Source organism: Brachyistius frenatus, unplaced genomic scaffold, assembly GCF_029030835.1.
Source record: "Brachyistius frenatus isolate BFR_SWC_R1_liver_20210118 unplaced genomic scaffold, ASM2903083v1 Contig_299, whole genome shotgun sequence".
NCBI lineage: Eukaryota > Metazoa > Chordata > Actinopteri > Embiotocidae > Brachyistius > Brachyistius frenatus.
The window spans coordinates 294,698-310,000 of NW_027210898.1; the positions used below are offsets into that span (position 1 = coordinate 294,698).

The 15,303-nt window shown below is 44.4% G+C and overlaps 2 protein-coding genes across 5 annotated transcripts in view; one reads left to right on the forward strand and one right to left on the reverse strand.

The window, feature by feature from the left end:
• Nucleotides 1-402: 402 nt before the first annotated feature.
• ilkap (integrin-linked kinase-associated serine/threonine phosphatase) overlaps nt 403-15,303 on the reverse strand; it is a 36,193-nt gene continuing 21,292 nt past the window's right edge. The window contains exons 1-10 of one of the 4 annotated variants that reach the window (XM_069722660.1): nt 4,187-4,436; nt 2,881-3,006; nt 2,653-2,770; nt 2,344-2,450; nt 2,178-2,271; nt 2,010-2,097; nt 1,776-1,906; nt 1,570-1,689; nt 1,021-1,102; nt 403-841 (exon numbers count right to left, since the gene is read on the reverse strand). In XM_069722660.1, coding sequence (XP_069578761.1) covers nt 701-841; nt 1,021-1,102; nt 1,570-1,689; nt 1,776-1,906; nt 2,010-2,097; nt 2,178-2,271; nt 2,344-2,450; nt 2,653-2,770; nt 2,881-3,006; nt 4,187-4,229 — 1,050 coding nt within the window. In that variant the 5' untranslated portion in view covers nt 4,230-4,436 and the 3' untranslated portion in view covers nt 403-700. Of the gene's footprint in view, nt 842-1,020; nt 1,103-1,150; nt 1,242-1,569; nt 1,690-1,775; nt 1,907-2,009; nt 2,098-2,177; nt 2,272-2,343; nt 2,451-2,652; nt 2,771-2,857; nt 3,007-4,186; nt 4,437-15,303 lie in introns of those variants that run through there. The other 3 variants (XM_069722663.1, XM_069722662.1, XM_069722661.1) reach the window with 3 other exon arrangements.
• The window catches only part of LOC138635262 (latent-transforming growth factor beta-binding protein 4), a 46,497-nt gene continuing 36,871 nt past the window's right edge, over nt 5,678-15,303 (forward strand). Inside the window, exons 1-3 of the mRNA XM_069722655.1 lie at nt 5,678-5,928; nt 10,220-10,290; nt 12,392-12,941. Of these exons, the coding sequence (XP_069578756.1) occupies nt 5,678-5,928; nt 10,220-10,290; nt 12,392-12,941 (872 nt within the window). The remainder of the gene's footprint in view (nt 5,929-10,219; nt 10,291-12,391; nt 12,942-15,303) is intronic.

A 15,303-nucleotide genomic window follows, 5' to 3' on the forward strand; every position in this document is an offset into this window, starting at 1 on the left:
GACGACGTGATTGATGTTGAACGTGGAGGGCCATTTCTGCCATAAATATAGCTATAAAAAATAAGTCACAATTTCGACTTATCTCATGATTATTATTTTCATCTCAATATTTTGACATTGTGATTTAAAAAAAAAAATTATTTATCTTTTTGGCTCTTTATCTCATCATTTACCCATCTCATCTCAAAACTCACTGATCTCATAACTTTAAACTATCTTACAAAGTCACTTTTTTAATCTTTAATTTTACTTCAACTGTCAGTAATGTGCTTTACTGCTGCCTTCATGTTAAGGTTAAACTCTTTAAATTTGTTTGTTTAGGATCTTATTTCCTTATTTTTATGTTATTGTCTGTTTTGGTTAATTTGTTTGTAAGCTTAAAGAGAAAAATCACAGCAAACGTAAAAAAAGTTTTTTTTATTATAAAGCGACTAGACGACGAGCAGACATCAGATCATCAAGGCTGGTGTGTTGTGGTATGAAGATGGATGATGGTGATGATGGTGATGGTGGTGATGATGAAGACGATGATGATGGTGGTGATGATGATGATGGTGATGGTGATGATGATGATGGTTGTGATGAAGATGATGATGATGATGGTTGTGATGATGATGATGATGGTGGTGATGAAGATGATGATGATGATGGTGGTGATGATGATGGTGGTGATGATGATGATGAAGATGTGTGTGTGTGTTCAGTAGCCAATAGAAACCAGGACCACAGTGACGTTGTCAGCGCAGCCTCGTCTCACCGCCTCGCTGGCCAGCTGCTGACAGGCAGCTTCAAACCGCAGCTCCTCCTTTATAAGCTCCGACCTCTGCTCAACCCCGCCCTCCTGCAGGAGAATAAGTCTGGTTTATTACCTCTCTTATTTTGGAAGGTTTGTCAGCCGTGTTTCCTGTTGTTACGACTGTCTCTATGTTGTGACCTGACTGTGAGATGATGAGTTTCTGTTAAAGAGACACTCCAGCTGTAATTAAACAGATTTGTGTGGTAGGACGGACAGAGACACACCTGGAGGACGGCGAGGACGAACTTCACAGCTTCATCAGCTGAAAACACTTTGAAGAGGCCGTCACAGGCGAGAATGATGAACCTGCACACAGGAGAGACGATAGTCTTCTTAATAAAACCACAGAGAAGGAGAAGGACAGTGAGGCGTCCCCCGAGGACGTGTGTCCTCTCTGCAGCATCATGAGTGGACGGTCCAGATGTTCTGGTTCTCCTCTGAAACTCTAGGGTACCAGAGGACAAGAGTGGATGTGATACAGACTCATCCTGAGCTTTACTGCCACCTACTGGACGTCTACATGTGTGACACAATGTCCAAAAGTTTCTCTCTTTTTAGACTTTAAATTAGAAAATTTGTGGTTCAAACACTTCCTGTCCAGTTTAATATCTAAAGTTGTGGAATAAAAACAGGATATATTTTTATTGATGGCAAAACAACAGCAACTGTTAAAACCTTCTATCTGACTTCATCCCTTCCTGTTTCCTGTTTCCTGTTTCAGTGACATTCAGGCCCAACCAATCAGGTGTGAGTGTGTGCGGCTGTGTTCTTGCCTGTCATTGGCCGTGAGCTGACACCTCCTCAGGTCGGGGGTTGAGATGACTCCGCAGCGTTTGTACTGACCGTCTCCGATGGACCGGGACACCTCGAGGACGCCGAGGACTCGGCCGTCCCTGCAGGAGCATAGACAGTTCAACGTGAGTCACACAGCGATCAGACTGATCGATCCACATATTGATCAGCTGCGGTGCTGGGGGACCTGACAGTGCCGCCGGCCCGCTGGATCCTCATCCTCTCCTCGTAGATGGTCGGGTTGTGTTCTTTACTGAGAGACAGAGTCACCGGCCTCCTCGGTCCGTCTGCTGCCGCCTCCGTCCGACACAACACCGCCTGCAGACACAGAGGGGGGCCGGACACACCTGAGCACACCTTGAAAACGTCTTAAAAACATTCTAAAACCAGTCTAACCCTGTACAGGAAGTGGATTCCTCACCCTGCTGTCTCCCAGGTTGGCCACGTACAGCATGTTGTCCACCACCAGCAGACAGGTGGCGGTAGAGCCATCCTTCCACACTGGTTTCCTGTTGGGAGAAACATCCTGTTTTTATTGCACCACGTTTAGGAAGGTCTCAGTGAACGATGACTTCTCACTCCGTCTTACTGGCTGGAGGCTTTCTTCAGGAAGTCTTCGTCTGTCTGCCGGAATGTGTCCAGGAGACACTTCTTAATCAGCTTGTCCAGGTTTTCAGGATCTCCTGAGACAGACAGACTCTGATCAGCTGATCCGTCCTACAAACCAGAACCACTGGAAACATGCAGGAACTCACCGCTGGGGAACTTCCTGGCGAGAGTCTGGTGGAGATGATCAGCAGCGAACCGAGAAGCTCGAGATCCACCGTGACCATCAAACACGGCAAAGTATGAGACTCGAGACCTGCAGGGGTCAGAGAGACACGTCAGAGACACGTCAGAGATGTCAGAGACACGTCAGACATGTCAGAGACACGTTAGAGATGACAATGGTTCGAGGATCGACCCCAGAACCCAGCAGCAGTGTTTGTGGGTAATAATGGATCCTACTTATGATGTCATCCTACTGATGATGTCATCCTACTGATGATGTCATCATGTCTTACACGTCTCCCGGAAGCAATGACAAACAGCTGTTCATGTCCGGCAGCAGCAGGTGAGCGTCCTGCATCTCCTCCCGCTCGCCGCGCCTTGCCGCCACATAGCCACGGAGCACCGGGTGGCCTGCAGGACAGACAGACAGAGTGAGTCCTGCTCTTCATGACTCCATCTACATCTCAGCTTTGATTGGAGGAAGAGAAACAAACAAACGTTGTGGTGGAACAGCTGAAGACCTTCTTTAGAAACTCTCTTGATCTCCTCCTCTTCCTGCTCTTGTTTATCAGAGTGACACTCTGAATTTTCTCGCTTCCGTTTTAATCTTTTATCCTCCTCTTCTTCGTTGGTGTTTGGTGGCTGATCTGAGAACAGAACCAGAATCAGAAGACTTCACAAAGTAACACATCTGTTTAATAGATGATCTTCGATCTACTTCAGCAGCAGCAACAATGTTTGCTTTTGTATTTGTTTATTTTATTTGTTTTTGTGTATATAGTTTGTGAGTGTATTTATTCATTGCTCTTATTTTTTTTCTAAAATAATTATTTTTATCCATCTTATTTTATAATATACGTATTTGTAAATGTTTTATATTGCGTTTCTATGCTGATGTGACTGTGAAGTTTCCCCACTGTTGGATTAATAAAGTCTAAATCTTTTATTTTATAGACATAACCAGACAAAACAAACCATCTCATCCTACCTTTAAGATGTTTTAACACCTTTTAACAGGAACTTTAAGATGTTTTAACACCGTTGGAGGTGTTTTTAATGGAGTTAAAATGAACTTGTATTAATATGAATCTCACCCTGAACTTTATTTTTAAATAAACGGGAGTAAATATAATGACAGTGGTGAAGTTGGACTTGTTTATTCAGTGGTTTAATTGTTTGTTTGTTTCCATCATGGAGCTGCAGATCATCCACATTTATTCAGATTTAATTTATCTTTAGTTGAATTCATTCATGGTGCAGTGGTTAGCACTGTCACCTCACAGCAAAAAGGTTCTGGGTTTGAATCCGGTCCTGGGCCTTTCTGTGCGGAGTTTGCATGTTCTCCCTGTGCTTGCGTGGGTTCTCTCCGGGTTCTCCGGCTTCCTCCCATCATCCAAAAACATGCACCTCAGGTCAGGTTACCTGGCGCCGCGCTAGTGGCAGCCTGCTGCAGCATCTCCCCCCTCAGAGCCCCCCCTGAGAGCCCCCCTGCTGTAGCGAAGACATTTCCCCTCGGGGATTAATAAAGTGTATAAAATCAAAAAAATAAATAAATAAATAAAACGGAGGTGATATTTTTAATGAAAACGTCCTCTTCCTCGTAGGTTTCATCTGGTCAATCGGCCTGTTTGGAGGTTTTCTGACGTCAGTCCTCCAGACACCAGAGAAGAAGACTGCTCTGTGTCTGTAGGTGTTAATTCTACGGTGCTAATGCTAACGTTAGCTCAGTCAGACCCGCTCTCTGTACGTGCACTGCTTTAACTGGGCTAACGGTCGCCTCCACGAGCTCTGCCGTTAAACTGTCCCCGGTCATCCACCTGCACTCACCGGGGGTCTGGGTCGGTTCTGGCAGGTCATCGAACAAATCCATTCTGATGGGTTAGCCTCACAAGCTAACTGAGCTAACTGCCGGTACCGGCACCGGTTTGTGTCTTTTCAGACAGAGTCGGTCAACGGATAAACTGACGAGTCTCTTAAAACGGGTCAAAACATTCTGAAAGTCTGCCGGTAAAAAAAAGTTCCGTTACTTCCAACAGAGAGACTGATGTCCACTGCACCGGGACACATGTCAAACACTGTTTCCGGTTGGTGCTTTCAAAACAAAAGCCTGAAAATACCTGAAAATGAAATCGTAACTGAAACTTCCCTTTTCTCCTTCCTCCTCACCTCCTCCCTTTCCTGTCCTTTCCTTCCACCTCACCTCTTCTCCTTCCCTCCTCTCCTTCCTCCTCTCCTTCCCTCCTCTCCTTCTTCTCCTCTCCTTCCTCCTCTTCTTCTTCCTCCTCTCCTCCCCTCCTCTCTTTCCTCTTGTCCAACCCTCCTCTCCTTCCTCCTCTCCCTCTTCTCCTCTCCTTCCCCCCTCTCCTTCCTCCTCTCCTTCTCCTCTCCTTCCCTCCTCTTCTTCCCTCCTTCCTCCTCTCTAACCCTTCTCTTCTTCCTCTCCTCTCTTTCCTCTTGTCCAACCTTTCTCTCCTTCCTCCTCTTCTTCCTCCTCTCCTCTTCTTCCTCCTCTCCTCCTCTCCCTCTTCTCCTCTCCTTCCCCCTCTCCTTCCTCCTCTCCTTCCCCCCTCTCCTTCCTCCTCTCCAACCCTCCTCTTCTTCTCTCCTTCCTCCTCTCCAACCCTCCTCTCCTTCCCCCCTCTCCTTCCTCCTCTCCTTCTCCTCTCCTTCCCCCCTCTCCTTCCTCCTCTCCAACCCTCCTCTTCTTCTCTCCTTCCTCCTCTCCAACCCTCCTCTCCTTCTTCTCCTCTCCTTCCTCCTCTTCTTCCTGCGCTCCTCCCCTCCTCTCTTTCCTCTTGTCCAACCCTCCTCTCCTTCCTCCTCTTCTTCCTCCTCTCCTCCCCTCCTCTCCTTCCTCCTCTCCTTCTTCTCCTTCCCCCTCTCCTTCTTCCTCTCCAACCCTCCTCTCCTTCTTCTCCTCTCCTTCCTCCTCTTCTTCTTCCTCCTCTCCTCCCCTCCTCTCCTTCCTCTTCTCCAACCCTCCTCTCCTTCCTCTCCTCTCCTTCTTCCTAACCTCCTCTCCAATCCTTATCCCTCTCCTCTCCTCTCCTCTCCTCTCCTCTCCTCTCCTCTCCTCTCCTCTCCTCTCCTCTCCTCTCCTCTCCTCTCCTCTCCTCTCCTCTCCTCTCCCTTGCTTCCTTTCCCCGCCCCTGACCTCTGATTGGCTGCTCAGCTGCGCTGCTCGGTCCTATTGATTGACAGCAGTGTTTGTGGTCAGTTTGTGTGGAAGCTGTCTGTCAGTCGGAGGTCCCACACTCACCGGGACCCTGAACGTCTCACCCTGACTGTTCTGCAGGTGTTTGCGGACCGGAACCGAACATGCGGTTCTCCGTCCTCCTCTGGACGAGCTGGACTTTAACTCTTCAAGCCGCCGCCCTGCAGCCTCCTCACCGGGAGGAGCGAGCCGTGCAGCCCGTAGGGCACCGACACCGGCAGAGCGACCGGGAGCAGCAGGGAGGGCAGACCGGGTGGAGGTGGCTGAGCACTGGCAGACCGACAACACCGCCGCGGCTGGAGGTCAGATGGACCGAAGAGACGCCCGGTGGCGGGAGGAGAGCAGCTCTGAGCGGGTGAGCAGCACAAACATCAGTTATTATTCATCCCCATCTCTCTTATAACAAACATGAGAGTGACATGTTGACGATGATTCATCCAGGACGGCAGCATGAGGAGCATGTACAGCAGGTTAAAGAGCGCTTTGAACCAGAACCTAAAGAGAGCTTTGAACCAGAACCTAAAGAGAGCTTTGAACCAGAACCTAAAGAGCGCTTTGAACCAGAACCTAAAGAGAGCTTTGAACCAGAACCTAAAGAGAGCTTTGAACCAGAACCTAAAGAGAGCTTTGAACCAGAACCTAAAGAGCGCTTTGAACCAGAACCTAAAGAGCGCTTTGAACCAGAACCTAAAGAGAGCTTTGAACCAGAACCTAAAGAGCGCTTTGAACCAGAACGTAAAGAGCGCTTTGAACCAGAACCTAAAGAGCGCTTTGAACCAGAACCTAAAGAGAGCTTTGAACCAGAACCTAAAGAGAGCTTTGAACCAGAACCTAAAGAGCGCTTTGAACCAGAACCTAAAGAGCGCTTTGAACCAGAACCTAAAGCGAGCTTTAAACCAGAACCTAAAGCTAGCTTTAAACCCCAACCTAAAGCTAGCTTTAAACCCCAACCTAAATAGAGCTTTAAACCCCAACCTAAATAGAGCTTTAAACCCCAACCTAAAGCTAGCTTTAAACCCCAACCTAAATAGAGCTTTAAACCCCAACCTAAAGCGAGCTTTAAACCCCAACCTAAAGCTAGCTTTAAACCCCAACCTAAAGCGAGCTTTAAACCCCAACCTAAAGCTAGCTTTAAACCCCAACCTAAAGCTAGCTTTAAACCCCAACCTAAAGCGAGCTTTAAACCCCAAGCTATAGCGAGCTTTAAACCCCAACCTAAAGCTAGCTTTAAACCCCAACCTAAAGCTAGCTTTAAACCCCAACCTAAAGCTAGCTTTAAACCCCAACCTAAAGCTAGCTTTAAACCCCAACCTAAAGAGAGCTTGTTCCGGCCCATTTAGTGTGCCTAGGAGTACACAGGAAGTAACATAACTGGTGATAAAACAACTGGCAAAAGGTTTGACAGAAATGAACAAGATAAGGCAGCTGCAATCAATGACATTTATTCACAAAGTAAAAGTAAACAAAAACAAAACCCAACTACCTGGGAAGTGATGACGTCAGGGTCTCAAAGGCCAAAACAATAAACAAAATCCCCATTCTAACTAGAAAAGAAAAGTTCAGCTGGCCTATGCAAATAAACAGAAAAATAATCCTGATCTCCCTACCAAGCCACAAAACAGGAGAAAACAGGAAGTACCAAAATAACTGGCAGAGAACCCCTACAACATCTTCACTAACAACAACAGCGTCACCAACAACAACAGTTTCACCAAAAACAATAGTTCTGTTGTCGATGCCGCAGGTACGGCAGTACCAACTCTCAGCGGCAGCAACATGCCAGGAGAAAATCAGAAGAGGAAAGAGTAGCACAGAATCTGGGGTTGATATGCAGCTCCACTGATGAATTCAGGACTCTCAGGTGTGGGTGTTTCAGCAATCAGGAAGGGGCGTGGCAGACCTGAAACACAAACACACAGCTCTCTTCTAAAAAGAGGCATAATGAGTCAGGGGGCGTAACAGAGCTTTAAACCAGAACCTAAAGAGAGCTTTAAACCAGAACCTAAAGAGAGCTTGAAACCAGAACCTGATAAGAGCTTTAAACCAGAACCTAAAGAGAGCTTTAAACCAGAACCTGATAAGAGCTTTAAACCAGAACCTAAAGAGAGCTTTAAACCAGAACCTAAAGAGAGCTTTGAACCAGAACCTAAAGAGAGCTTTAAACCAGAACCTGATAAGAGCTTTAAACCAGAACCTAAAGAGAGCTTTAAACCAGAACCTAAAGAGAGCTTTGAACCAGAACCTAAAGAGAGCTTTAAACCAGAACCTGATAAGAGCTTTAAACCAGAACCTAAAGAGAGCTTTAAACCAGAACTTGATGAGAGATTTAAAACGGAACCGCCGCTGCTCCGTCAGTTGAGGAGGTTCAGGTTCTGATCAGGGTCCTCCTGGACTCCTTCCATTGGAGGTTTTCTGGACCCGTCCAGCTGGTAGGACAACCGAGGTAGACCCAGAACACACTGGAGGGATTCTAGATGTCATCCGGTCGGGGACCGCCTCAGCAGGAGGACTGAATATCTTTGGACAAGCCGAGATATTTGAAGGTGAACATTTTCTGGAATTAATTGGTTTAATTGTAAAAACAAAAGACAGATCAGTCTGAGATGAAAGTAATCTATAAATTGGTGAATAGTTAGAATGATTGTTTTATATACAGTGAACCCTCGCTATAACGCGGTTCACCTTTCACGGTCTCGCTGCTTCACGGATTTGCATCGTGCATTGTGTTCTGCATTCTGATTGGCTAAACAGTCTCTCCGCTTCTTCTCTACCTGTTTGTCAATAACGTTGCGGTTTAATATTCATTACAGTTCTCAAACATAATCGATGGTGGCATGTCGGTTTATAAGAATCTTTTTGCCCAGAAGAAAAAAGAGCGACAACAACTACCGATAACTATGTTCTTCTCTCGAAAAACCACACCTGCACCGCCGGCTTTAGAAGAAAGAACCGCTGCAGAGCGGAGTCAGGATGCAGCGGCTCAGTCAGAAGAGCAGTGAAATACACGAGTCACTATTTGTCCTACTGTACTTTGTATTTGTTTTCATAATCATTTTTCATTTCCTCCCGTTCTAATCCAATGACTCGGGTCGCAGTGGGGCGGTGCCGATCTCAGCAATTTGAAGCCTTCAGTTCGTATTGATGATTAAAATTATTATTTTACAGTACAGTAGTTATTTGTAAAAAAAAAACATTTATACAGTACTTTTATTTGTTAAACAAATGCTTGGGCTTGTAAAAAGGTTTTGTTCTTTGGTTTCAATGTATTATGGAGTATTTCATTGTATAATAATTGTAAAAAAAATAAAGGTTCCTACTTCACGGATTTCGCCTATCACGGTTTCTATTTGGAACGTAACCCCCGCGAAAAACGAGGGTTCACTGTATTTGATTTTGATTTTTGATCAGATCAGTGTGACTGTGGAACACCTGAACTCTTGCTGTGTGTGCTGGTAACGGTTTTAATGAAACCCAGCGACGTGTTTATGTCCACCAGCTGCTGACAATGTCACCGTGTTCTCGCTGGTATAAAAAGCTCTTCCGTCTGATTCGCTGCCTCCTGTCCAGACTGGCCCGTCTGTGTGTATACAGGTTGAGAACTTTGTGTGTGGTAATTGTCACATACTGGTGCTGGTGGGAGCTGGTGGGGCCTCCCCCGCTGGGACAATATGACCAGTACCCTGTGAGTAATGATTAAATCCTCTGCAGGGAGGCCGCGTCCACTCTCAGCCGGCTACATTTCACCAACAGCTTCTTCTCTCCAAAAACCTGAATCTAACAACCAGTCTGACTCCAGTTCAGATCCCTGGTACTCCTCGTATCAGTACGTGTAAATGATGACCGACTGCCTTGACAATTCCAACCTGGACTATTCTATTCTATTCTATTCTATTCTATTCTATTCTATTCTATTCTATTCTATTCAATGCAATGCAATGCTATGCTATGCTGAATTGTTCTGGTTCAAAACTCCCTTTAACAGGGAGAAACCTTCGACAGAACTGGGCTCAGAGGTGGGCGGAGCATCTGTTAACAGAACCAGGCTCAGAGGTGGGCGGAGCATCTGTTAACAGAGCCAAGCTCAGAGGTGGGCGGAGCATCTGTTAACAGAGCCAGGCTAAAGGACAAATCCTCATCAAAGAGGACTCCAAGGTTCCTCACAGTGGTGCTGGAGGCCAAGGTTCCTCACAGTGGTGCTGGAGGCCAAGGTTCCTCACAGTGGTGCTGGAGGCAAAGGTTCCTCACAGTGGTGCTGGAAGCAGGAGATTGCTGGTCATCCAGGACTTATCTTTCAGACCTTCTTCAAGTTTTACTGACTTATTTTTTTCATCTCGTTTTATAGAAAGATATAGCTGAGTGTCATCTGCTGGAATGGAATGCAATGGAAGTTGATGCAGTGCTTCCTGATGACATCTCCTAATGGAAGCATGTACAAAGTAAAAAGTATTGGGCCTAACACTGAGCCTTGTGGAACTCCATAACTAACTCTAGTTTGTCTGGAAGACTCATTGTTGACATGAACAAACTGAAATCTATCTTATAAGTATTATATGTTATTATATGTTATTATGTGTTATTACGTGATATGTGATATTATAGTATATTTACAGCTGAATAAAGTGTTTAAAACCTGTCTGTCTCTGCAGCCCTCGTGTTTGTGGACATTGCTGCTGCGTTGGATGGACTCTGTCTCTTAAAATCAGGAGGTGCACCAAACGTGAGTACAAAGAGACATCAGCGTCTGTTGTCCCGCTCTGAACCGGTCCAACTGCTGGGAGTCTGAACGGAAACGTGGAGGTAAACCAGCGCCGATGCTTCTGGACCAGCTGCTCCATGTTTAATTTTTATAGTTTTCTTCCTTTGAACGCATCAAAAACAAAACCTATGAATGATGGAAAATAATGGAAATGATTCTGTTTCACATCAAACTACCACTGATTTAACAAAATAATCTTTTAACAATTACAACATAATAACATATGCTGTTTGTATAAATAATTGGCTTAATTCTTTCCAGTAAGTGAAAGATATAAATACATATCAGTTGAAGAAAATAAAAATGAGTTTGGCTGTGATTAATAAAATAAGTTTTAATAATTAGTCATTTAAGTTTTGTTATTTTTAGCTAAAAAGTCAACGAATAATCTGATTCCAGCTTCTCAGACTGAAATATTTTCTGTTTGTTTCCTCTAAAACTGAATCTTTCAAACAGAAATAGATCTTGAAAGTCATTACGTTGAACTTAGAGATTTAATGAACGATTTATCGTAAAATAATGATTATTTTCATCTCTACTGCTGGTCGGAGGACGTGTTCATGAAAACATGGACTGAAGTAAAAAAAGTAGACTCAACATGTGGAACAGACAACAGTAGATGTCATGTGAGTGTAGCAGAGTTAACATGATTCATACGTGTTTTCACACGGTGAAATATCACCGCTCCGCCTCTGAACGTCCTCCGTCAGCTGTAGGAGGGCGGGGCACCCTTCCTCCTCACCATTTAATTGGCTCATGTTTTCACCACCAGTTCTTGTCTCCACTTCCTCGTTGTTATTCAGAACAACGAGGTCATTCAATACATTTAAATATCTTTAGTTTTCTGCCAGGTAACACCACAGCTGGACAACAAATAGATTTTCTTCCAATCAACTCAAATTAATAGAATAATTTCTTACAAACTAAGGTTTCCTCTCCTGCAGAGCGTTTATCTGTTGGAGAGTTTGGAGCAGCTGCTTGTGACCTCCTACAGCTGTGTTACCGGTGTTGTTACCGGTGTGTTACATGTGTGTTACAGGTGTTGTTACCGGTGTTGTTACCGGTGTTGTTACAGGTGTGTTACAGGTGTTGTTACAGGTGTGTTACTGGTGGTGTTACCGGTGTTGTTACCGGTGGTGTTACAGGTGTGTTACCGGTGGTGTTACCGGTGGTGTTACCGGTGTGTTACCGGTGTTGTTACCAGTGTGTTACATGTGTGTTACAGGTGTTGTTACAGGTGTGTTACTGGTGGTGTTACCGGTGTTGTTACCGGTGTTGTTACAGGTGTGTTACCGGTGGTGTTACCGGTGGTGTTACCGGTGTGTTACCGGTGTGTTACAGGTGTGTTACTGGTGGTGTTACCGGTGTGTTACAGGTGTGTTACCGGTGTGTTACCGGTGGTGTTACCGGTGGTGTTACCAGTGTGTTACAGGTGTGTTCACTGCTCAGTTCAAAGCGTGAACCGACAGCAGAGCAGATTGATGGTTTCACACTGAGTCTGTTCCTCATGGAGTTTATATAGTCTGTAGAGCTGCAGAGTCACTGTTGGGTCACATCTTACTCTGTATATATCCATATATATATTATATATTAACTCATGCTGGACCCTTGTCACAATAATCACCACAATGTCTGTGCAATCTTGAAGCTTGATTTGTACAACAACAAAAAAAGTGGTATACTTGAATTGTTGGACATTTGCTTAACCAGAAAAATAATCCTCGATGTAAAAAATAATTACACATGTAATTGGTATTTAATAAGACATTTAAATGTTAAAGTCTTGATATATTAATATTAATAGATATTAATAAATATAGATAGATAGATAGATAGATAGATAGATGATAGATAGATAGATAGATAGATAGATAGATAGATAGATAGATAGATAGATAGATAGATAGATAGATAGATAGATAGATAGATAGATAGATAGATAGATAGATAGATAGATAGATAGATAGATAGATAGATAGATAGATAGATAGATAGATAGATAGATAGATAGATAGATAGATCGATCGATCGATCTATTCTCCTCTTCCTCCTCCTCCTCCAGCCAGATGTTCTCCTCCTTGCCATAACGGGGCGTTGTGTCGACAGTCCAACAGCTGTGTGTGTAGACGAGGTTTCCATGGTTACCGCTGTCGGTTGTCCACGGCAACGCTCTCTGTGCTGGGACGCCCGCTGACTTCCATCCATCCCACCAAGGCTCTGCCCCCCCAGAGGACCAGCAGACCTTCAGCGAGCCCAGCCCCCTCCCCTGCTGCCGGTTCACCTCCACCTGCCCCCCCCTCAGATGCCACGCCCCTTACCATGACCAGCAGGTCACCTGACGGAGAGGAGGAACCCAAGATCCCTAAATCTGGACTACAAACTCAGGCTGTCCACAGAACCAGAACCGAGGACCGAGGAGGTGTTACCAAACGGTTTCTGGCACAGGAGGACTCCCCAAAAGGTCTGGGTCTGATCAGGGTTGATCCTCATCCTCATCATCCTCCTCATCCTCATCCTGAGGAAGGTCCGACAGCAGGGAGGGGGAGGTGGGGGGAGATAGAACGAAGAACAGAGCAGGAGAAGACGGGAGGAGCAAAGAAGACGACACTGAGGTAATAAAACACACAGCACTCAGCCTCCTCGTCTCCTCTCTTGTCTCCTCTTCTCGTCTCCTCTCTCGTCTCCTCTCTCGTCTCCTCTCCTGGTCTCCTCTCCTGGTCTTCTCTCCTGGTCTTCTCTCCTGGTCTCCTTTCCTTGTCTCCTCTCCTTGTCTCAGATCTCTTTGTGGTTCAGTATATAGAGTTCAGTGATTAGAGGGTGAAGTTCCTGGTTCAGACAGCAGGTGGAGCTCCTGTCCTGATGACGGAGACTGTGAATGTCTTCAGTGGAGTTTTAATGTCTAAAAATGGTAAATGTCACATGACCGTCAGATTCAGGTTCAGGCTGCAAGGTGCTGGTTCTGGAGGGGGTCTGCAGAGTGCTGGTTCTGGAGGGGGTCTGCAGGGTTCTGGTTCCGTGTTCTTCATATAAAATGACGTTTGAGCTCCGATAGGAATGAAAATAAGATTTCAGACTTCGTCTCTGATGACGTTTATCAGCTCGTGTTTGTTCACTTTGCTGCACGACTGCTTTTCATCCCGTTTTAAATCCTCCTGTCAGTTTGCTGCCCGATGAAGGAAGAACGAACTGAACGGTCTGATAGCCTCCGTCTGACATCTGCTGCATGGAAATGGGTTTCTGGGAAAAAAGATTTTTACTAAAAGGCAAAACACAAAACATTTAACAACACAGTTTAAGTTTTAGACAGAGCGGTAACTAAATGAGTAGTTATACAAAGACAGGTAACTGAACGATTAGTTATAGACAGACAGGTAACTGAATGACTAGTTATAGAAAGACAGGTAACTAAACAGCTAGTTATAGACAGACAGGTAACTAAACAGCCAGTTATAGATAGACAGGTAAGTGAATGACTAGTTATAGAAAGACGGGTAACTAAACAGCTAGTTATAGACACCGGTAAGTGAATGATTAGTTATAAAAGACAGGTAACTAAATGACTAGTTACAGACAGGCAGGTAACTAAACGGCTAATTATAGACAGACATGTAACTAAATGACTCGTAATAGAAAGACGGGTAACTGAATGACTAGTTATAGACAGACAGGTAGCTAAACGGTTAGTTGTAGACAGACAGGTAACTGAGTGAATAGTTATAGACAGACAGGTAGCTAAACGTTTAGTTATAGACAGACTGGTAACTGGATGACTAGTTATGGACAGGTAACTAAATGACTAGTTATAGAATGACAGGTAACTGAATGAATAATTATAGACAGGTAACTAAATGACTGGTTATAGACAGACGGGTAACTAAATGACTAGTTATAAACAGACAGGTAGCTAAACGGTTAGTTGTAGACAGACAGGTAGCTAAACGGTTAGTTGTAGACAGACAGGTAACTGAGTGAATAGTTATAGACAGACAGGTAGCTAAACGTTTAGTTATAGACAGACTGGTAACTGGATGACTAGTTATGGACAGGTAACTAAATGACTAGTTATAGAATGACAGGTAACTGAATGAATAATTATAGACAGACAGGTAACTGAAAGACTAGTTATAGGCAGACCGGTAACTAAATGACTAGTTACAGACAGGCAGGTAACTAAACGGCTAATTATAGACAGACATGTAACTAAATGACTAGTTACAGACAGACAGGTAACTGAATGACTAGTTATTGACAGACGGGTAACTAAATGACCAGTAATAGAAAGACAGGTAACTAAATGACTACTTATAGACAGACAGGTAGCTAGACGGTTAGTTGTAGACAGACAGGTAACTGAGTGAATAGTTATAGACAGACAGGTAGCTAAACGGTTAGTTATAGACAGACTGGTAACTGGATGACTAGTTATGGACAGGTAACTAAATGACTCGTTATAGAATGACAGGTAACTGAATGAATAATTATAGACAGGTAACTAAATGACTGGTTATAGACAGACAGGTAACTGAATGAATAATTATAGACAGACAGGTAACTGAAAGACTAGTTATGGGCAGACCGGTAACTAAATGACTAGTTATAGACAGACAGGTAACTAAACGGCTAGTTATAGACAGACTGGTAACTGAATGACTAGTTATGGACAGGTAACTAAATGACTAGTTATAGAAAGACAGGTAACTGAATTAATAGCCACAGACAGACGGGTAACTGAATGAATAGTTATAGACAGATAGGTAACTAAATTACTAGTTAAAGACAAACGGGCAACTAAACAGCTAGTTATAGACAAACAGCTAACTAAACAGATAACGTCAGAGGGCTATGTTATATCTGGTTAGCGCTTGCTGCTTTTATCCCAACTAGCCCAGTTTGAATACATTTTTGCTGTCACTCTTTTGTCTTTATGTTTCTTGAAATCATCACTGATATCAACTGGAGTCTTTGTGAAACCAC